This window comes from Dendrobates tinctorius, unplaced genomic scaffold (genome assembly GCF_039654945.1).
Source record: "Dendrobates tinctorius isolate UK_male_01 unplaced genomic scaffold, ASM3965494v1 ptg000004l, whole genome shotgun sequence".
NCBI lineage: Eukaryota > Metazoa > Chordata > Amphibia > Anura > Dendrobatidae > Dendrobates > Dendrobates tinctorius.
In genome coordinates this window covers 45,925,285-45,949,181 of record NW_027361672.1, presented here as the reverse complement: position 1 = coordinate 45,949,181, position 23,897 = coordinate 45,925,285, and the positions used below count along the sequence as shown (strand labels likewise).

The 23,897-nt window shown below is 41.9% G+C and overlaps 1 protein-coding gene across 4 annotated transcripts in view; it reads right to left on the bottom strand.

Moving 5' to 3' along the window:
- The window catches only part of LOC141083330 (uncharacterized), a 106,315-nt gene that overhangs the window by 59,854 nt on the left and 22,564 nt on the right, over positions 1-23,897 (bottom strand). The window contains exons 1-3 of one of the 4 annotated variants that reach the window (XM_073567553.1): positions 22,793-23,054; positions 17,853-18,983; positions 2,817-2,913 (exon numbers count right to left, since the gene is read on the bottom strand). In XM_073567553.1, coding sequence (XP_073423654.1) covers positions 2,817-2,913; positions 17,853-18,978 — 1,223 coding nt within the window. In that variant the 5' untranslated portion in view covers positions 18,979-18,983; positions 22,793-23,054. The other 3 variants (XM_073567526.1, XM_073567543.1, XM_073567533.1) reach the window with 3 other exon arrangements.

Here is a 23,897-nt window from a genome sequence, read left to right as displayed (position 1 = left end):
ACCAGCCTCAGAAATCGCAGGTTAACAGCAGCTCAGATTAGAGACCAGGTCAATGCCACACAGTTCTAGCAGCAGACACATCTCTACAACAACTGTTAAGAGGAGACTTTGTGCAGCAGGCCTTCATGGTAAAATAGCTGCTAGGAAACCACTGCTAACGACAGGCAACAAGCAGAAGAGACTTGTTTGGGCTAAAGAACACAAGGAATGGACATTAGACCAGTGAAAATCTGTGCTTTGGTCTGATGAGTCCAAATTTGAGATCTTTGGTTCCAAACACCATGTCTTTGTGACACGCAGAAAAGGTGAACGGCTGGACTCTACATGCCTGGTTCCCACCGTGAAGCATGGAGGAGGAGGTGAGATGGTGTGGGGGTGCTTTGCTGGTGACACTGTTGGGGATTTATTCAAAATTGAAGGCATACTGAACCAGCATGGCTACCACAGCATCTTGCAGCGGCATGCTATTCCATCCGGTTTGTGTATAGTTGGACCATCATTTATTTTTCAACAGGACAATGACCTCAAACACACCTCCAGGCTGTGTAAGGGCTATTTGACCAAGAAGGAGAGTGATGGGGTGCTACACCAGATGACCTGGCCTCCACAGACACCAGACCTGAACCCAATCGAGATGGTTTTGGGTGAGCTAGACCGCAGAGTGAAGGCAAAAGGGCCCACAAGTGCTAAGCATCTCTGGGAACTCCTTCAAGACTGTTGGAAGACCATTTCCAGTGACTACCTCTTGAAGCTCATCAAGAGAATGCCAAGGGTGTGCAAAGCAGTATTCAAAGCAAAAGGTGGCTACTTTGAAGAACCTAGAACATAAGACATATTTTCAGTTGTTCACACTTTTTTGTTAATTATATAATTCCACAAGTGTTAATTCATTGTTTTGATGCCTTCAGAGTGAATCTACAATTTTCATAGTCATGAAAATAAAGAAAACTTTGAATGAGAAGGTGTGTCCAAACTTTGGTCTGTATGTAAATCGATATTATGCAGTGTATTACATATTTACAATTTATTACAGTTTTTTGTGTTCTAAAGTTGTATTCCAATAAATAGATATTATGTTCTATCTAAATATATTGATTATTGGATCATAGAAATGATTAAATGTCTGATGTTCACATTGTACTACAATAATTTTTTCACTTAAATATAAGCAATATATGTGGGAGTCGGAGTAAGGGAAATTGAGGAGTCGGAGTCGCAGGTTTGGCTTACCGACTCCACAGCCCTGCCAGCAGTTGTAGCCTACAGATGTTTTAGGAAGAATGGTAATGTTTTTCACCATCACCCTTCCTTTTTTTTTTGCATCTTAGCACTTTACATTTATTATTCTTATGAGATTTTCAAATACTGTTGGCTTCTCCATCTATACTTTATTTTCATTTTGTGATTTGTACCTTTCTTTACACACCCTTCTTCCATACTTTTGATACTTATTACCATTTCTCTATATTCAGGTGTTTATCATGGTACATCTCATGTGATCTATTTACCATGCTTCAACATTCCTCATGTACGGTACTTTATACATTTTGGCTGTTGGTAATTCACCGTTTGCATATCTGCCATTGCCATGTTGGATATTTTATTCCTACCTTACTTCCTCCTTTTTATTTACTTTTATTTTATTATGTGAAATTGAATTAATAAAGATATACACTATTTTCAATAATTCTCTTCTCAGCACATCTTTTTATTGGGTTTCATATTTATACGTGCATGCAGCTCCTTCAAAGACAAGCCCAGAAAAACCTCTACATGGCCAGTCCGATCCTCCTTTAATGAGAAACATTATAACTGATATGCAATGGAGTCTGGACATCTGAAGCCTCTATCACTCCAGCTCTATTTCCAAGGCCACCTCCTGCAGCATGACTGCTGTGTCCTTTGCCTGAAGTCACACATCACAGTGATTGTCAGTCAAGCAGGAGAAGGTGCAGTGAGAGGAAAAGAGCTGGAGTGACAAAGGTTTCAGATCTACAGCCTCAATTTCATATCAGTGAAAATGCTGATTTCTGAGTAAAGCAGTAACAGACTGATCATGTAAAAAGTATTGCTGGACTTGTCTTTCACTTCAATATGGCGGAGCAGTTGGTGTTGTGTTACTATTAGGTCCTGCATGACCTCTATTACTGTTTTTGCATTTACTTTTTCATAAAAAAAAAAAAAAAAAAATTAAATACAAATAATGAAAAATACAAAAACATTCTTCATGTCTCTGTTGATTAACATGAGACTGTGCAAGCAATACTATGAGTAAGGTGGTTAAATCAATATGGAGAGTGTACAACTAACTTTAGCGGAAATGGCTGATAAAGTAATGATAATACAGTTTAAAATAAATTCTCCTTAGCAGAATATTTTGCTTTATGATGCTAAAAATACATCAGCATGTAATGAACAGGTTTTTCTCTTTAGACAAATTTATGTTTATGCCCCCATAGGACATGGAGGCAGATAATTGTTTCCAATAATTATAATTGTTTCCTTTTTGCAGAATACATGCTCATTAACCTTGTATGATAAATGCTACAGGTATAGAAGTATATTACATTCTGTTATTGCTTACCTTGTTATATCAATAAGTCTAATTTGCAGCACATACAGCTAAGGCCCCATTCATCCAGTATATGACATAAGAATACTTTAACCAGTATTTTTTATTTCATTGTGTGATATATTTTTTTGCAAGTGGCAACTTGTACTATTGCATGCCAAAAATGTTGGACATGCTGCAGCCTTTTGTTGGAAGTATACATCAGGGAGTACATATGAACACACCATAAAAGTAAATAACTTACTTGGTGGAAAATCTTTTGCTGCATTTGCTACAAATAAAAGGCTTTAAAGTGTTGTCATGCTTGCACAAATGCTCAAATATATTGTTCCATTCTTGTTCTACAACATAATAGAGATAAAATAAGTTAATATTTAGATGATAAACTAAAATAGGCTATATTGGATGCTTTGTAATTCAGTGAAAATCAGTCCAAGCACGGACCACAATGTATGGACTGGCCATGGCTCTCCCAACACAAGTGTCACAGCCTCAGACAAATAGGAAGGAGTTGCACTGGGGTCAGGAGACCTGCAGCCATTCAGTGCATTGCAGTCCTTCCTCAGGGATGCCTGAAGCAGCCTTAACAATAAACAAATCCTCCTAGACAGATAAAAGGGAACCTGCCAAGTGATTGAGGAGTCAAAGACAGGCTCCAGCTTTACAACTATATCTGTTGTGCTCTGAAATGCTCTGGAGCAGTAGAAAAAAACATACCTTGAACGAGGTCAGGAACGAGGTAACTAAGTGGACTAACTAATCAGTGGAATGAGTCCCTGCAAACGTCTAACCACCCAGCTCTGCTTGACTGACAGGTCTCTCCCTACACACACACAAAAGTGAGGGGGACGGGGAGCACCCATGCTGAGTATCTGCCTGTCAAACCCCCTCCTTTACGCTTGTGACCAGTTCACTCCCTGTTCATATTATATTACAGTTCAGAGTAAAACAAGGATAGTGGTAATGATTGAGTAGTCTCTGATTTAAGCAGTCCATGTTTCAGGGAGCACGAATCACCTGACATTTCCATTTAAAGAGGAACATTAAGCTTCTCTGACATGTCCGTTTTATTAAATGTGTATTTGCTAATAAATATGACTGTCACTTGGTCAGTAAAATTTAGTTAAATACTATTAAAATCCTTGAGCTCCCCTGATTCTGCAACTTTTTTCCGTTTTGTGCTGTTTCACTCAAATGCAGAGATATTCACATACGTTTCTTCTGGAGCACGCTATGTGAAATTCCTACTTGCAGCCCAACTGAACGTTTCTTCAGAGTTTTCTCTGGGGCATGCATTTTCAGCCTCCCAGCCAGATGGTGCCAATCGCAGCTCAACAGCTGATCTAGCAGTCTATCAGTCTCAGATTGGCAGTATCTAAGGCCTGTTTCACACTTCAGTTTTTTTCCATCCGTCAAGATCCGCCGTTTTCATAAAAAAACGGATCCGCCATTTTGTTTGGCGGATCTGTTTTTTTTCCCATTGACTTGCATAACTGGCGGATCTTGACGGATGGCCATACGTCGGATCCGTTTTTTTGTGGATCCGCCAACATGCCAGGACGGAGCTTGTAAGGTTTTTTTGGCTGAAGGATCCGCATTTCTGTACTGCGCATGCCTGGAGGAATGATCTCAGCCGGAAATTTAACTCTCTCTCTCTCGTCCCCAGAGTGCGGTTCCTTTAAAATTCTTCAGCCAACGGATCCGTCAAAAAACCAGACCGCTGCCATCTGTTCACTTCAGTTAACAACGGATCCGCTTTCCGCCATTTTGGCAGATTTTAACTGACGAGAAAAAACTGAAGTGTGAAACAGGCCTAAGAAGGAGAGATGAAAGCCCATTCCCTCAGAAAAGCTGTGAAAAAATGCCCAGTTTGTCTGCAAAAAGAGATTTCACGTAATGCACACCAAAGAAATACATATAAATATCTCTGCAATGGAGTGACACAGCGCAAAACAGAAAAGAGTGGCAAAATCAAGGAAGCTCAAGGATTTTTACAAGTTGTATATCACAAATATTTGTTTGACAAGTTACAGGTCTCGTCACCACTCCAGTGTTTTTTATTTTACCGCTGGAGCAGTGCCACTAATCTAAGTTCACCACACTTAGGCTGAGTTCACACGTGGCGTTTTTTCGCGGCAGTTTTAAACGCGCGATTTTGCCGCAAAAACGCGAAAAATAAGCATCCCATGCAATCCAATGGGATTCCGCAATGCTGTGCTAATGCTGCGTTTTTTTCCGCGGCGGAATCGCTTCGCGGTAAAAAACACAGCATGCTCATTAATTTAGCGGAATCGCGGCGATCCCGCACCCATAGGATTGTATTGTTCCGCTTACTTCCCGCATGTGGCTGTGCCCACCATGCGAAAAGTAAGCAGAACATTTGTGGATGGTACCCACAGCCCGGAGGAGAGGAGACTGTCCTCCGGCCTGTGGGTACCGTATCCCTGTAAAAAATAGAATTAAAATAAGAAATATTGTTATTTTCACCTTCCGGCGTCCCGCGAAGCCTTCCTGCCTCTCTCCACGCTCCCGGTCCCAGTAATCCTTTGCGAGAATGACGGCGATGACGTCGAGATCTCGCAGGAGCACGTCATCTCACGGTCATTCGCGATGACGTCTCGGAAGCGGTAATTTGCGCAAAGGATTACTGGGACCGGGAGCGTGGAGAGAGGCGGGAAGGCTGCGTGGGACGCCGGAAGGTGAGAATAACAATATTTTTTATTTTTTTAATTATTTTTTACATTTTATCTTTTACTACTGATGCTGCATAGGCAGCCTCAATAGTAAAAACTTGGTCACACTTGTCAAACACTATGTTTGACGAGTGTGACCAACCTGTCAATCAGTTCTCCAAGCGATGCTCCAGATCGCTAGGAAAACGATAGCATTTTGCAAGCTAATTACACTTGCAATTCGCTAGTTTTTCAGTGGGAAAATCTCGGGAATTTAAAATGCGATTTTCCCACGGAATGGAATCCGGAATTCTCGCGGTATCTTCCTCTACGTGTGAATGTAGCCTTAATCCCATTATCGGCGTCGCTCTGATAGGTCTTCAGTAGTTTGTGACCTGCTGGATCGTTCTACTGTTTGCTGAGCGATCTGAAAGTCACAATTCAGTGTAAGTCTATGAGAACCAGGATATAGTCATAGACTTACAGTGAGAGCTTGTCACTAGTGATGGGCGAACCCCCCGATGTTTGGGATCGGCGGGTTCGCCCGAGTTTTCTTGTAAAGTTCGAGTTTGGGGCCGGAGTTGAAACAAACTTGTGTCCGAACCCCGAACTCAGACTTTACAGATATGGGATGAAGGGGGGGGGGAGCTTAAAAAAAAAAAAAAGAGCAGACAATAGTAATCATAATTATACTTACCTGTCCAGCGATGCGTCCTCCTGTCCCGCTGTCTCCCAGTCGCATCTACTTCTGGGGCCGCTCATTAACTTCTGCCGGTATTCACTGCACTCGGCAGTCTTCGGCTTTTTCCACCGCATGAACACGGTCGCAAAAAGCCGAAGACTGCCGAGTGCAGTGAATACCGGCAGAAGTTAATGGGCGGCCCCGGAAGCAGATGCGGCCGGGAGACAGCGGGAAGAGAGGATGCATCGCTGGACAGGTAAGTATAATTATAATGTTTATTATTAATTTTCTGCTTTTTTTTTTATAGCCCGAACTGGACCTGAACTGTAACACGGGTTTCCCCAGTTCGAGTCCGCCCATCCCTACTTGTGACCATTATCTCCGATTTCTGGTCAGTCAGAAATTGCTGCCTCAAGATGATGGCGTGGGAACAGAGCAGCGCTGGGAATAGCAGAAGACAACAACTGGTAAGTATAATACTAGGCTCAGGGCCTTAACATTAGTGACACTACTCCAGCAGTGATATAAAAAAAAAATGTTGGAGTGGTGCTTTAAATAACTATGGATAATCTTTTTTAAAAAAATTAAATTGACAACATGGATATTACCAGTTGGGGGTGCATCTACACAGTTCAACATAGTCCAATCACTGATGATTGTATCATACTTTGTAGGGAAACACCTGTGGTGTAGTGACCACTGTGTCCGCTAGGGAGCGCTGTGTGGGTGTCCCAGGAGAGAGGATGAGTGGCAGGATGCTGAATGATCATTATGTATCCCAAGGCAGGTGGCCTTGGGATGGAAGCTTGAATATGCGTGTTGATCAGCAGAGGTACTGCTGAGCTTTCGTTACACTGTGTCAGGGAGAGCTTTCCACGTAGCTGGTGAGACGGGCGGAACCAGCTACCTACAAACCCAACCAGGGGCGGTGTTTAGAATGCCATAGTAAAGTATGTGTGTGTGAATGATTGAAGGACCTGTGATGAGGTCATAGCCATGTGATCCGGTGGGCATGGCTACGGACCATATAAGGTGGCCAGGGTAGGTCACATGAGTGTACGCTTGGACCCGATTGGTCCATATGGAAGGTCTCGTGCAGGGAGATGTGTCTGTCTTCTTAACAGCACGTGTGGATGCTGTGTTTAATGGCTGCAAGTGCCTGAGTGTTCCCAGGGGAGGGAATGGACGTCTGCAGTGTGGTGAAGCAACCATGAGGTAACCCAGCCACGGGGTGAGATAACTGTGAGGCTAGAGAGCCTGCGTATTGGACATTGCATAACCTGTGTGACTACAGGGTTAACAGAGTGGAGCTCTGTCATGGACACTATGCTGATCTGATATGAACTTTCTGTTACTGTTCATGGTTTATGATGCTTAATAAACCGCATGGACTGTTGGAGTTATATAAGAAACCCGTACCGGACCTGGTTATTTGGCTGCCTAGCGAGTGTCCCCTACCTGAATAACAAGCGCTATCTTACACACCATTTTGAAAAGAAGAATTTAAACACCTCGTTGTTAATTAATTCATAATGACACATTAAGGCCTTGTTCACATCTCAATTAATCACGCACAATTTTTAGGCAAGTGGATATTTTGAGAATATCATTTTTAAGCAGATTTTCCAATTCCAAAATGTATAAACTTGCATGTTTATTGGATGAAGCAGATCAGGTGATGTGTATTTGTGTAATGAGGGAGGGTGAGGCGTAAGGACAACTCCCTTTATCAAGGTGTGCAGAATTATTAGGTACCTTGTTTTCCTCAGGCAAAAAGGGCCAAAATGAGATTTAACTATGAAAATAAAAAAATTGTTATGTCTTACAGAGGAATGCAGCACTCTTGAAATTACTAAGGTATTGGGATATACGGTAATCACAGAATCATTAACAGTGGCCACAAATAGTCAACAGGGTTGAAAAAACAATGTTAAGAAAAAAGGACAAATTAAGTGCAAAAGATTTGAGAAGAATCAAATGTGAAGTGACCAGGAAGCCATTATCCTCCAGTGCTGTCACATTCCAGAACTGCAACCTCTGCGGACTACAAGGTGTTCAGTGCTCACAGACATAGACAAAGGTAAGGAGGCTGAAGCGCACGCAACTACCACTAAGCAAGACACAAAAGGTGCAAAGTCATAACTGGGTCAAGAAAGATCTGAAGATGGATTTTTCAAAGGTTTTATGGACAGAAGAGATAAGCGTGACTCCAGACAGACCACATGCATGGGTCCCTGGCTGGGTCAGTAACCAGCACAGACCTCCACTTCGACTGGGATGCTAGCAAGGTGAAGGTGGGTTATTGCTATGGGCTGTTATTATTAAAGATGAGCCAATTGGACCTTTTCGGGCTGAAGATGGACTCAAAATCAATTTTCAAACCTAGAGCTAGTTTTAGAAAACTTTCTTCAAGCAGTGGTACAGGAAAAACTCTGCACCTTTAAAAAAAAAACAAAACATTTTTCTGCAGGCCAATGCTCCATCGCATGCATAAAGTATTCTACTTCTTGGCTAGCCCTTAAAGGTCTTACAAATGAAAATATAATGACATGGCCCCTACCTCAACTGACCTAAACCTTAAAGAGAACTTTTGGGCCCTTCTTAAATGGGAGATTAATGGAAAGAAAACAGTACACCTCTCTGAACAGTGTCTCAGAGACTGTGGTGGGTGCTACCCAAATACTTGACGGTCAGTTTATGAAACTGACAGACTCCATGGATGGAGGGCTTATGACTTATTGAAAAGAAGGGTGGCTATATTGGTCACTCTTTTTTTTGTAAATGTAAGAAGTGTATTTTTACATATTTTTGAGTAGTTTGTTTTCATTTGTAAAAGTGAGAATAAAAACCAAGCAATTGGGATAGCAAAATTCTGCACATTAATAGTTGCCAATAATTAGCGCATATAGATATTTTCTTAAGGAGCACAACATTTTACTTTTACTTTCTTAAATATTCAGGTTTATTAACCTTTTGGACTAACAGACAGAGTTGTAGTTTTTCAATAATAAAATTAATCCAAAATACAGATTGCTTAATTATTATGCATACAGTGCGGTGTTATAGAAGCAGAACTAAATTAACTGTCTGTCAAATCACCCTCTAAAGCAGTTCTGGACATAGCCATAATCTTTCAAGCTGAATTAACCCAAAATACACAGTACCCGATACCTTAACACCAACAGATCTACTTCAGACGTTCATGGTTACTATAGTACGTATCACCACATACCACTGAACATCAGAGTTTTGGATCTGCGTTTCAGAGATCTCTCCAATGAACTGTTTGTACCAAGGACTGTGACAAGAACAAGGGGGCATTCTCTTCGTTTGGAGGAAAGACAATTTCTGCACCAGCATAGAAGAGGGTTCTTCACGGTAAGAGCAGTGAGGCTCTGGAATTCTCTTCCTGAGGAAGTGGTGATGGCCAACTCACTGAATGAATTTAAGAAAGGAATGGATGCTTTTCTTGTGAGTAACAGTATAGAAGGTTACGAATAACAGAATATTATAGGTAGATGGTTGACCCAGCTTAGGGGAAGGAATTTTTTTCCCTATGGAGAAAATTGGCTTCTACTCTGTGGGTTTTTTGCCTTCCCCAGGATCAACAATGCAGAACAGCTGCACTAAAAATAGGCTGAACTAGATGGACATAAGGTCTTCCTTCAGCCTTCAAAACTATGTTTCTATGTTATGTTACTATCAGTGTTTGGTAAGTGTCAGTTTGTGCCATCATTGTTTTATCAGTGACAAAACTTCTACTATTCAATGCAAAGTTAATAAAGGACAACACACATATTGTACACATATCATCTATGTGCAGGCAGTGATTTTCTTGTGCCCGACTTCTATAAAATAATTTTTATCTTCACTTGAACAGCACATATCCCCGTGATTTTTTTGTGCAAAAAAAAAAAAAAAATGGATATGTGAAAAGCCTCTTAGGTGATAACACAACACTACACAACAGTACATTTATTTGTCAGCTTTACATCCCCATTTACAAAGTCTATTTTTAACGTCCCTACCTGTGACGTAGTCTGGTCACTATGGGCGACACTCTGCACACTGGAGGATGACGCGCACTCCAGCGCCACCTCCTACAACACGCCCCCTGCATTCATCTATTATCAACCGAATGAATACATGGACGGCAACGTCACTTCCGGTGACGCAGTCCAGTCATTCCAGGGTAGTCCCGCCCACCGTCTATTTAAAACCCACGTCACTAGCCATGGACACCCGGGATACAAGCGGTGGATACCGCGTTCTTCAGAGCATATCACGCCTCTACCCACCAACGGTAAGCCGACTCCCCCTCACTCCACTTCAGATACAATAGTGCTTTATAGCAACCTTAATCCTTAATGTACTATATTTTTTGATACAGCCGCTTTACACAGCGTGGCAACCATGATCTGACTCCCCATTTACTCTTAAATGAGTTGTGGCCTGGCACTAAGTGAGTAACTTCATTAGTATTATGAGGCACTTTTCTTTTTCGGTTACATAGATTAATGAACTTATTAGTTCTTTTCTATCACCACCAGACCCTTTACGCAAGGTCTCTCATGGGATTTCAACCTGTCATTCCCTTTATTAGTTACAACAGGTCAGTCTACATAGCATTACAACTTATATCATTATAGTATCGTGATGCGTTTTCATTTAAGACTTGTGTCTCTTATTTATATATATATTTTTTTCATTATTTTTCCTTATAAAAAATCCAGATCTTTGTAAACAAATCCTTAAGACGGATCACACTACCTACACCGTTGCTCTATCGGTGGCTCTATATCTAGTGAGTAGTTTTATACCTATCGCCAACCTATCTCATTTATATTATTGGGCATAATTACAACATATTCATATTTTTCCTACTTTAGATATACAGCAATCCTTTTCATACGAGCAGTCTGGGTAGGTTTCACCTTTTTCTTATATTTCTTTATACTTTCTTTTCCAGTTCCATTCCCTCATACCTCAACCTGTCCCTCCTATCACTATTGCACTCATGGAAGTTTTTTCTGGTGTTGATCAGATGTTTTTATTTTTATATTTTTTTGACTGTATGATTTGTAGCATCTGACTTGTATCATGTATATTTGTATCAACCCTGCAGCATAATGATGAAGGCTTGTTTGTATAAGCCGAAACGTCTAGGTTTGAGACTGCAAATAAAAACCTTCACTTTGCAACAAGTTGAGTGCCAAAATTTTTTTATTATCTATACTGGTGTGGGAACCTTCTTTTGTGCACCAACGCAGCAGTGCCACGATATATTTGATGGGAAAGGTCAGAGAGGCCTAGCACTGAAGTACTTTACTCTGCCCTCAACAAGGCAGAGAAGTATGCCTGCGCAGGAGCACGATGCCAGGGAGCCATGGAGAAAGCAGGAGGTCGGCATCGCAAGAAGATGGGAGTTGCCGGACCTGGACCTACGACACCCATTGGACCGGACCGCCCCCCAATCCTGTAGATAAGCCCTGAAAGGCGGAGGCCGCATATTATAGCGGCCAAAACAGGTGACAGGTTCCCTTTAAAACATAATGCAGTTGTAGTAAATATTTTGCAAAAGTAAACAAAAGTGCAAACTATAACAGAAATGTTTTTATGTTATAAACCAATCATAGTATATGTTGCTTTAAATAACAGGTTGTTATGGTTGTAAAAGTACCCTAAGTCCGAAAGCTTGTATGTTCTCAGGCAGTAAACGCTGTGGGTTGGACGCTGCGTACATCCACAGCGTCAAACCCGCAGCGGCCAGATGTTACAGCATAGTGGATGGGATTTCAAGAAATCCCATGTCCAGTATGCATGCACTTATGCCTCCGGCTTCCCTGTGGAGACGGACATGCCATGCATCTTTCCTGACCGCAGCATGTCTATTTATGTAGCAGAGACCGTCTCCGTCTCTGCTGCGTAAATTACCCATAAAACCGCATTATCTTTCTAGTCACATGCATAGTAAGTGCGGGAAAGCAGTTTCCTACGCATGTGTACTAATTTAAATAATGGTGTACCTTGTGCCACGGCCGGAAGTTCACCTACACTGCAGTTCTTGCGATGAGCTGAGCTGAACGCGAGAACTGCCGTGCACATGACCGTCGGGGCAGGATAATCTCTTGTCACTTTCCAAGTTCTCACGATCAGCTGACCGCGAGAACTGCAGTGCATGTGACTGCTGGGGGACCTAGTTATCTCCTCTGGTCCGGTCATCATCTTCAAGCTCCGCTGTGTCTGGATGTCAGGCTGAGTGGTGGCATAATGCCACCGTTCCACAAAAGGCATCCAGATGTAGCAGAGCAGGAGTCGTCGTGGGACAGGATGTGCATCTTCTTGGCGGACAGGTAAGAATATTGCTGCTTTTTTATTTTATTTCTCTTACAGGGCATCAATGGAATAGGAGATGCAGTAAGCATGGTTTAATTAAGAGCTATTAAAAGGAGTCTGTGTCATTATTTAAATTAAATTACTTTATTCTGGCTGTGTCTTTATTTACCATGTAACTATAGGATTAGTAATCGATAAGTGTCTTATAGACGCTTCTCCATTACTAAGCCGTGGGCTTGATGTCACCTGACAATACAAAGGTGACATCAACCTCACAAATATTACCCCACTTGCCACCACTACAGGGCAAGTGGGAAGAGCAGGGTAAAGTGGCACAATTGGCTCATCTTTGGATGCGCCAATTGTGGGGCGGCTGCGGGCTGCTATTTTTAGGCTGGTGATGGCCAAAATACATGGACCTCGCCAGCCTGAGAATACCAGGCTGCAGCTGTGTGCTTTTTCCTTGGCCTGTTAAACAAAAATAGGGGGACCTCATGCTATTTTTTTTTGTAGGGGATCCCATTATTTTTGATAACCATCCAAGGTAAGCAAACTGCTACAGCCTGGTATTATCAGGCTGGTAAGGTTCATAGATGCTGGATCCTTACCAGCCTGAAATACCAGTCCCAGTAGTCTGCTTTACTCTGGCTGGTTAACAAATATAGGGGGACCCCCATGCTATTTTTTTTTTAATTATTTATTAAAAAGGAGGGGACCTCTCTCTGCGCTTTCCTCCACTTCCTGTTTTATGTACTTCCAGCTGTCTCACAAGATTCACCATTATTTAAATTAGTACAAATGTGTAGTAAGCTGCTTTCCCGCACTTAATACGCATGTGACTAGGAAGATAATGCGGTTTTACCGCATCTAATGAAAGTGTATGGGTAATTTACGCAGAGGAGATTGAGTGTCTCCGCTACATAAATAGACATGCTGCAGTCTGGAAAGATGTCCGTCTCTGCGGCGAGCTTCGGGTATTGGTGCACGCATAGTGGGCATGGGATTTCTTGAAATCCCATCCACTGTGCTGTAACAGCTGGATGCTGCAGGTTGGATGCTGCGGATGTACACAGCGTCTAACCCGCAGCGTTTACCGACTGTGGGAACATACCCCAATATATCTGCAAACAGGAAATCACTTTTTTTCCTTCCCAGAAGCCAACTTTCAATTAGCTTTATTTCAAGCGACAAAAAAAAAAAAAAAATGCATGCAATGAAAAAACGCATCAAAAATGCATGAAAAAACTTATCAAAAAAGTAGGTGACCTGCCAGTGACCTCAGATTCAGATATGGCGCAGATTTCACCTGCGTCGAATCCTAAGCCATTCCTGATTGTGTGCACATACACAACTACAAAACATTTTTTTTTTTTTTTTTCAGATATCATTTCACCGATTTTTTGTTTAACCCGTTCACGACCTTGTGACTTTCCAATTTTGCACCTTTGTATTTTTGCTCCCCTTCTTCCCACAGCCATAACTTTTTTATTTTTCTGTCAATATGGCCATGTAAGAGTTTGTGTTTTTGGGGACGAGTTGTACTTGTGAATGACACTATTGCTTTTCCCATATACTGCACTGGAAGACAGGAAAAAAAAAAATTCAAGTGCAGTGAAATTTGAAATAAAGTGCAATTCTACAATTGCTTTTTTTTAATTTATCATTTTCACTAAATGATAAAACTGATCTGCCATTATGATAATTCAGGTTATGAGTTTGCAGATATCAAACATGTACAGTTTCTTATTTTAGTTAAAGGGAAGGTGCTGTGTTTTTTCATAATTTTATGTAAAAAAGAAAATAGTATAAAAAGATATTGTCCCCTAAGCTTGACTCAGTGGTGTTTATGGGTTGTTTTTTTTTTTACTTTATTAATGCAGCCACTGGGGGCTGCCATCTTAACTTTCTGGCTGCTGATCGACACTTTCCATGCTCATTTACGGCAGTCCCTGGGCATAAGACATAACAGTCGGCTCCCGACCCTATCTCTTTCATTGCAGCAGCATCAGGAGTGAACTGGGCACGCCTCTGTGGGCAGCTCAATTCACAGCTGTAGGTGTGGCTAGGCGCCATCTTATTAGAGCCCAGTGCTTTCCTTTTAGCTCCATTTACACTCTATTGCAAGCCCTGTTATCACTGATGCTGTACTGTTCCACCATAACAGGGCTTGGATGTTCACTCTGCACATACCAGCTGCAGGAGAGGAACCAGGACGAGCTCCTGGAGACCGAGCTGCTCTTTCCAAAACACCCGACCAGCTGCTGCCCCTGCTCTTGCAAAACATAGGAGGAGTTGCTCCCTGCTGTCTCAAAACACTTGGCAATCTGCTGTCACCCTGCTCCTCCACCATATATCTCCCTCTGTGCCTCCCATAGACCAGTACACTGCTCTCCTGAAATACTCTGTGCTGCTGTCACCCTGCTCCTCCACCATATATCTCCCTCTGTGCCCCCCATAGATCAGCACACTGCTCTCCTGAAGTACTCTGTGCTGCTGTCACCCTGCTCCCAGAATCCTTGCTGCCTGCCATCCTCGGTGACCGAAGACCAAATTCCTCACCTCAGATCCTGTCCTGGCGATGTGTGAAAGCGAGGCGACAGGGGCCTGATATATGGTGGAAGGAGCAGAGTGACAGCAGCACAGAGTATTTCAGGAGAGCAGTGCGCTGGTCTATGGGGGGCACCCTGTTCAGTGCCAGGGATTGTACATAGAGCGCTGTGTTATATACACACGGATGGACCATCTGCTTGTCTGCTCCACAGAAATCCAGGAAACATTTCTGCTGATTGATGACCTGTTCTGATACAGACTTTGCATGCAAAGACAATCAGTAACTTTGCAGGCCCCATCAAAATGGCTGCTCACTGTGTTCCTAAATGTCATCCTCTCTTTTCCCTTAGCAAAAACCCAGAAGGGGAGGAGAGGAGTGACACCACACCCATGTCAGCAGATTCTGCCCATAATTACTGCTGGGCAGTAATGTGAGCTAGTTGTACACTAGGTGTTTGTGCCAAATTTCATTAGCTGCTCCCCCTAGTGTTAACAAGTGGAAATGCCAAACTTTTTAAAATTATTTTTCATATTTTACAAAATTAAAAACAAATGATAATATATTTTAAGAAAATGTAAACATTAATTCTTCACATTTTTCAATTGCTGAAAATTTTTTTTTGGGATGGCACTTTCCCTTTAAATGGTGGAAAAAAAATTAAAAGTTTGTAAGAAACAAAATGTTGCCATTTTAAGAGACCTATATAGCATGTCCACTTTTCTGGATCTAGGGCTGGTTGAGGGCTTACTTTTTGCGTGCCGAGCTGGCATTTTTATTGATATCATTTTTCTGTAGATATGATGTTTTGTTTGCCGGTTATTGCATTTTACAACAATGTGCGACGGGCCAAAAAAAGTAATTCTGGCACTTTGATCCTTTTTCTTGTTACGCCGCTTACTGATTGGATTGTTTTTATATTTTGAAAACAGCAATACCAAATGTTATGAATGAGTCACCGTAGGAGGCAAAAGCAGAAATACAAGCTAAGTCCAGAAAACCAGAGAAGTTGGCAACTATCAGATTGCAGACCCCTGAACCTATCAACACAACTAGCAGTAGCCGTTGGGGGTTCCTACGATGCCCTAGACCCCTCGATCACAGCCGGAGAATTACATAGGCCTAAAGAAAGAAAGGGGAAATCTAAACTGCCCCAGAGCAGACCCCAAAGCAATAGGCAGCCCCCAACATATAATGACGGTGAAGCAAGATGAAAATACTAACACAGACAGAAAGATAGACTGAGCAAAGACGGGGCCCAAAACTACCTAGATAGGAAAGGGCAATCTGCCAAAACCCTATCAAAGACATAAGCCAACAAGCTGATATGAAAAAGGCCCTGAAGCAGCTAGGCTTCAAAAACTAAATCAGCACTCAGGTATTTTCAGAAGACAGAGCTAAATGAATTCAGCACACCCCAGCAGGGAATGGCAGAAATCCAGAAAAACAAAGCAAAACAAAGTCAAAGCACCAAAGCAAAAGGCCGAGCAGCAAACTTAGCTTTAGAGGAGCAGGAATTCAGACTGGTCTCCAAGGATCCCACAGAGAACTCACCCGCAGGGCAGAAGGGCGTCGGCAGCCTTATATCCAGTCAGTAACTCCACTCAGCCAGTCATCATCATCAGCCTCAGGTGTTTGACAATCAGGCTCACTACCTTTCTTTACCAGAAGAGGGAGCTCCTCGGGCCTCAGTAATGAAGGGGAAAATGAACTCACAACAACCAAATATGTGTTTTTTACATTTTTTTTTATTTTGAATGGGGCAAAAGGCAGTTGATTTGAATTTTTATATTTTTTTTTAAAAACGTTCCTACTTTTTACTTACACTTTTCCAATCACTAGTGCTACACATAGCCAGGGCTATGTGTAGCGGAAATCATCATCTCCTATGAACGCTGACCACAGGACAGCGTTCATACGACATCTGCATTGACATGCACAGGGTTCTTCTGCAGACCCCCAGCTGTCATGCCAACCCATTGGCCCTGGAGACAGGGGCGCTGATGTGCATCTGGTTTGTGCAAGTTAAATACCATTGTCAGAGATTGACAGCGGCATTAACATGTTAAAAGCAGTGGGAGGATCTCGATTTCACCCGCGGCTGTTAGGGGCACATGATAGCTGATGAAATCCGCAGTCATATGCAGAGAAAGATGCGGGCTCAGCGCCGGAGCCTTCAAAGGGAGGGACATGACCTATGATGTACAAATACATCATACGTCATGAAGTGGTTATATCCCATAAAATAAGTTTTATGAGAGAGACCTTGACACATCCTGCTCTCTGAGTACTATACGTGCTAGAAAGTGATGAGCCATCGTGCTCGGAGCATGTTCAGATGTTATCCGAGTATCTTGGGCGTGCTCGGATAATATTTTTGAGACCCTGCGGCTCCATATTTTGAGGCAGAACAGAGCCGCAACAAATACAAGGATCACCTGTTTGTTAGGCGATGCCCATATGTGTTGCAGCTGTCTACCGTCGCAAAATATCCAGCTGCAGGGTCTCAAAAATATTATCTAAGCACACCCAAGACAGTCGGATAACACGTCAAACGAGCATGTTCGCTCATCACTACTGCTGGAGCAAAAACTGGTCACTTTTTCCCTAGTAACAGTTCCTCTTTAAATGGGTATATTTTTAATTCTGTGTTTAAGCTTTGTTGCCCTTCTTAGTGGGCATCTCAGCATTCTATCGGAGTGCAGTGGTTACAAATTCTTCGCTATAGAGCTTGCAAGCGGTGCTCTGAAACTGAATCAAGCTTTTTCCACCGTGCTCTTCCCAAGCTGCAGGCGTAAAGCTGCCTCATATAACAGCAACATAGACTGCAGAGTGCTTCTTGTCCAAACGGTCAACTCAATCAGGAGCAAATTGCCCTACAATAATCAGGAGAGCTCCTCAAAACAAGTTGAGAAGGCCCCTTTAAAATATTGGTGTGGTCATGCATAGCATAAATAAAAAAAAGGAAGGTAGGTCAACACTGGAGTTCATTAATGAACAACTACTAACATAAGCTGCCTAGGAAAAATATGAAGCACATACCCACAAGTCCACATTGACAACACTTGAAGACATCTTCGTTATGACAGGTCACATGCAGGTTTCTAACACTTTCACTTTCAAATGATAAAGGGCACTTTGTGCACAAGAACAGTTCACTCTTCTGATCATGGCCTCTCATGTGGCTTTTCCATGCACTCTGGGTCATGAACCGTTTCTCACATACCTGACACTGGTAGCTCTTTCTTACTAGATGATGGCTTTTAATGTGCTTTTCCATTGGGTCCCATTCATTCATGAAGAGTCCACAGTAAAAGCAGGTGAAACCATCACCGTCATTGTGGCACTGTGTATGTACTTTGTAGGTGGCCTTTGTCTCAAACTCAAGTCGACATGAAGCACACTTATAACTTTTATCCTTGCTATCGATGCCTTTGATCTGTTCAGTCGACAAGGAGGGTAGTTTGGCAAGCCTTCTAATACTGCTCCTTGTTCTTACAGATTTTCTTACCAAGTTGCTTTTAGGAATTTTTGTTTCAGTTGATAAAGAGAGGGGTCTCAGGTTAGAGATGCGGTATAGACCCAGAGACAACAGGTGCTCGCATTGAGCATCATCTTCATCTTTACTTTTGGGAGAATTAGCAGAGCTTGAAGGTGGAATGAAGTCACTTGGCATAGATTCATCCATGGGAAACTCTGACTGCTCTCCATCAAATAATGAATTCACTTCACTTGCACTGACCATATTTGTAGTCACATGTTGGTCCCCAAGACTCATATCACAGGATGTTGGGCTCAGAGTGTTTAGCATTCTGTATAAGAAGGGCATTTTTTCCAAGTTTTCCTCGTTCTCCTTGTTTTCTTGAGTCATTTCCTCTCCGATACCATAAGAATCACTTTCTTCTTGTTCAGTGCTTTCTGATATAAGAGGTGTTTGATCCAGCTGATGCACGTCTGACACATGAAGACATATTTTATTTTTCAAGCTGCTGGTAAACTGGCATAGTTTGCACCTATAAACCTCCAGCAAAAATACTTCCACCAGATTGGCTATCCTGGCATCCAAATCTTCTGCAGTAGATGCATAAAAACTTGTCGCTGTAATCTCTGTGTGGATATGTAGCGTTGTTGGTGTGATGCGCTCAAATTTGTATTTCAGTTCATTCATTTTTCCTAAAGGAAAAACACAAAACATTAATTATAAGGAAAAAAATGCTGTTAATTGATACATCTGAAAGGTTTTAACTGTGACTGTGCTCTTGTATGTGAGCCTTTAACTGTTACGAAATACAGAATCCTACTTTTTTGTAATACACCATAGTGGTCGGAGCTCTCTGCAATAAGGGAATCTTCACCAAACATTCCCACGCAATGAATTTACTGTGGTTCACCTGCACAGGAGGACCAACAGTGATATCTACAACAGTTACCACTGTGAATATCATTGTGAAGAAGGTGCGGGGGAGCCACACATTTCACTATTTGTATTGAAAAGAGGGAAATATGCACCTACAATGGGTGAAATAAATATTGAACACGTCACTAATTTTCTGAATATATTTATAAAAAGGTGCTATTGACATTAAATTCTCACCAGATGTCGGTAACAACCCATCCAATCCACACAGGCAAAAGAAATCAAACCATAGATGTCCATAAATTAAGTTATATGTAACAATGAGAAATGACAAAGGGAAAAAATATTGAACTCTTACTGAAATTTAATAATTTGTACAAAAGCCTTTGTCATTTCTCTTTACTACACATAACTTAATGCATGGACATCTATGGTTTGACTTCTTTGACTGTGTCGATTGGATGGGTTGTTACAGACATCTGGTGAGAATTTCATGTCAATAGCACTCGCAACATAAACTGAAAAAAGCTGCAGGTTTTGAGTTCTGAAGCAAATGCTTTCAATGCAGAGTAAGGGTAGGTGCACACGGTCAGTAATTGGCAGCGCTTTGGACGTAGCACGTGTCCGCTGCATTCAAAGCACTGCCGGCTATTGAACATAGATGAATCCACATGTGTTCCCTGAACCGTGTGGATTCACTGCATCCAATACAGTGTACGGGTGACACATATTGCGGTGACTCACAAGTACGCAGTGTCCAACACCGCAGCGTTTACTGACCGTGTGCACCTACCCTAAAATGTGCAGCACGTGCGTGAGATTTCTTAAAAAATACTCTTCTGACAATATAAAGTGCAGCTTAGGATATGGGCACAATAGACTTTTCAACTATGAACCTCTTGAAGTGAGATCTCCTTCAATATGGCCGCTGATGTAGTTGAGGAAATAGTGTGGTTATGCCGCACATTTCAACCTTTGAATTGCCAAAGATGTAATCTGCAGTAACATTCACAGAAAAAATTGCCAAAAAGCGGTTTTCAAATTCTGAGAGTTGGTCAAGTTGTGCTGTGGATGTTTCCGTAGTTCGTACATAAGATTTCTTAAAATCTCATGTGCACAACATTTTATGAAAACCCAGTACATACAGTATGTGTCTGGTGAGAACATACCCTTGCTGCATTCATTGCCTTCTAAACTCAAAAGAAGGCTGTGGAATCAATATGTTAACACTTTACAGGGCTAGGAGGATATGCAACAGAGTTCTGAACCCTAATATAATACTGAGAAAAATACTAAAATAAAGATTTTAGGTCAATGTGATAGAGAAAAATTAAAAATGCGTAAGTACTCCAGAGAGGGGACATATCACCCTCACATTGAACTAATTATAACTAGAGAAGAAAGAAATGAATTAAAATCAGGGGAAGTGAGATAGATAACACTTCAAACTGCATTGAAGTAGGGGCCTCCTGCACTGAACAGGTAATGGCCACAGGAGATTTGTTCTGGGAAAAGACAGCAAGTCTGAGATTGGTTTATGCAGAAGTGAAGTACACTTCCAAACCAAAGAGCGTCCTCTGATAAAAAATCTTTTTAGATGTTTTGGAGCCAACGGTCAGTGATAAATATTGGGGTTTTACATCAATCCGATATTTATTGGAGATATATTTTCTAGCAAAGGGACGGGGACCTCCAGGGGCAAAGATATCTTGTATGTTGGGTATATAATACAATTCTAAAAGGCCCAACACATCCCACAACCAGCAACCACATGAGCTCATCAAGGGGAGGTATGTGGGTGTAGCCTTGAGCTAATAAAATTGAAAGTTTGGGTCTCTGTCTTTGTTCGTTCTGGAAGACATGAGTCTGCAGTGAGAGTGTTCCATTTTCCTAATCGGAGTGCTTCCCTCCATAAAGATAAGGGCTATTCCTGCAATATCAGGCTTAGTAATTCTCTTTTTGTTATACCTTTTTATTTTTTGCAATTGTATTTCGTATTGTTTTGTTCGCATTTTGCATCATATTTGTATTTTTTTTTTTTTTATAAACACTACCTACCTTTCTGGATTAAATACAGTGGGTACAGAAAGTATTCAGACCCCTTTACATTTTTCACTCTTTGTTTCATTGCAGCAATTTGGTAAATAAAAAAAAAAAAAAACAAATGTAGAAATTTTTGAAAATGTATTAAAAAAGGAAAACTGAAATGGTTATGTGTTTTTCAGCTGCAGAGACAGGACGACTGGTTGCAATTGAAGGAAACATGAATGTGGCCAAGTACAGAGATATCTTGAATGAAAACCTCTTCCAGAGCGCTCTGGACCTCAGACTTGGTGTAAGGTTCACTTTCCAACAAGACAATGACTCTAAGCACACAGCTAAAATAACAAAGGAGTGGCTTCAGAGCAACTCTGTGACCATTCTAGGCCCAGCCAGAGTCCTGACCTAAACCCAATTGAGCATCTCTGGAGAGACATGAAAATGGCTGTTCACCATCCAACCTGACGGAACTGGAGAGGATCTGCAAGGAAGAATGGCAGAGGATCCCCAAATCCAGGTGTGAAAAACTTGTTGCATCACTCCCAAGAAGACTCATGGCTGTACTAGCTCAAAAGGTGCTTCTACTCAATACTGAGCAAAAGGTCTGAATACTTATCACCATGTGATATTTCAGTTTTTCTTTTTTAATAAATTTGCAAAAATGTCTACATTTGTTTTTTTTTCAGTCAAGATGGGGTGCAGAGTGTACATTAATGAGAAAAAAATGAACTTTTTTTGAATTTATCAAAAGGCTGCAATGAAACAAAGAGAACAGTTTAAAGGGGTCTGAATACTTTCTGTACCCACTGTATATAAAATGTATTAGCTCTATTCCTCTTGCTCTGTTAACCGCACCTCTAAAGCTACCTGTAACGGGTGTTCAGTCGGCCTGTATAAACGTCTGGTTGTGGCAGCTAGTAGGGGTTTCATTTATGTTATTGTGGTACTGGCAATGATCGTACCAGGATATATATTAGTTATGAGCGAGACATGCAGCCGCAGGAACTCGAACATAGTATCAGAGCACTCCGAAGTCACTCGGTCAGCACCCGAGCATGCTCAGATAACACCTTACCTAGGCGCGTTCACACATCACTAATGTCTGCCCATTTTTTGGCTGTTTTATGTGGTTTTCATCTCTAAAAACTGCTAGTTTTATTCATTACTTGATGAATGACAAAAAATTGTGGAGAAAACATCCCCCAGCCTCCAAAAATAAAGCTACAGAACAAAAAAATGTTTACGGAAAACAAGAGAACGCTTTAATAAAACATGCTTCAGGGTTCAAAAAATATGCTGCCGTTTCCGTAAGTGGTTGCGCTGCCTGAAAAATGACATTGTGTGAACATAGCCTTATGATGAACATTAATTGGGGTCCATCATGACAGGACCCCAGAATACAGGCCATGAAGAGCAGATGGGAGAGGAACATTCCTCATACCTCACACAGAGGCCGCGCCTGGAGCTGCTATGGTTTTACTATCAGAGAACACACAGGAGAGCACTACAAGTCCCAGCCAGCGGACTGTGAACACGTGGTCACTACGCCTCACAGCAGTGCACACATTACGCCGCCTACACTCACAGCGGTCACCGGGCGGCTCCCCGGTCAGCTGGGCACTCGTCGCTTCCGGCGGCCCCTTCCTCACACTCGCAGCTGCCTGTTGCTCTCGGTGTAGCCCGTACAACGTTCACACGTTTTTTTTTTTTTTTTCAAGAAAACTTTATTGACAGCGGCAAAGGTGTTTTGCCTTGGTCTGTCCACATAGCGTTACTGTCTCCAGTGTGTGAGGCGCCTGCTATGTGCTGGGACCTCACCGCCTTGTCACCACAGGCAAGAAGAAAGCTCGGAGAATACATTGGCGCCTATTCCAAGCTTTTATGCCTCAAACCTGTGGTAAAAATGCTTTGAAAAGTGGAGAAATGTTTGCGCAATGCCTTTTTCTGGTTATTTTTGCCGAAAATCAAACCTTGAATGGGATTTAGGGCAAGGCACAGCCACTTTACCCCTCACCTTATTCACTAATAGGCGTGCGCCTCTTAACTCCTTCACAGCCCAGCGATTTTCCCTCCCTTTTTTGAAAAAGTCATAACTTTTTGTTTATGTTCGTGACCTGCCATTGTGAGGGTATGTTGCAGATTTGCCTGCGGATTTTTCTGCACAAAATCCGCATCTCTTGGTAGAAAACGCAGGTGCGTTTTTGCCGCGGATTTGATGCGGTTTTTCAGTGCGGTTTTGCCCGTGGATTTGTATGCGTTTTTGTAAGATTTTGCAAGTCCCCTCTGAAATGTAAAGTGCTGCAGAATATGTCAGCGCTATAGAAATAAAATGTATTATTATATTAAGCTAAATAAAGATGTTTAACAAAAAAAAAGATTTGTGATGTCATTTCTGTCCAACCTCCTCTTTTACATTTGTCCAACCCACACTCCATTACACACACGGATAGACAGATATGGGATGGATAGATATATCTATAGATATTGCCATAGATATATCCAGATCCATGTTTATTAATGAACAATGTTTCACTTAAAAAATCTGGCATGGGCTCCCATGCAATTTTCTGTGCCAGAGGCAGCCGGGGGCCAATAGCCTGGGAAGAGGGTAACGATGGCTCCTTCCCAGGCTATGACTATCAGCCCACAGCTGTCTGCGTAGCCTTTATTGGCTATTAAAATAGGGGGAC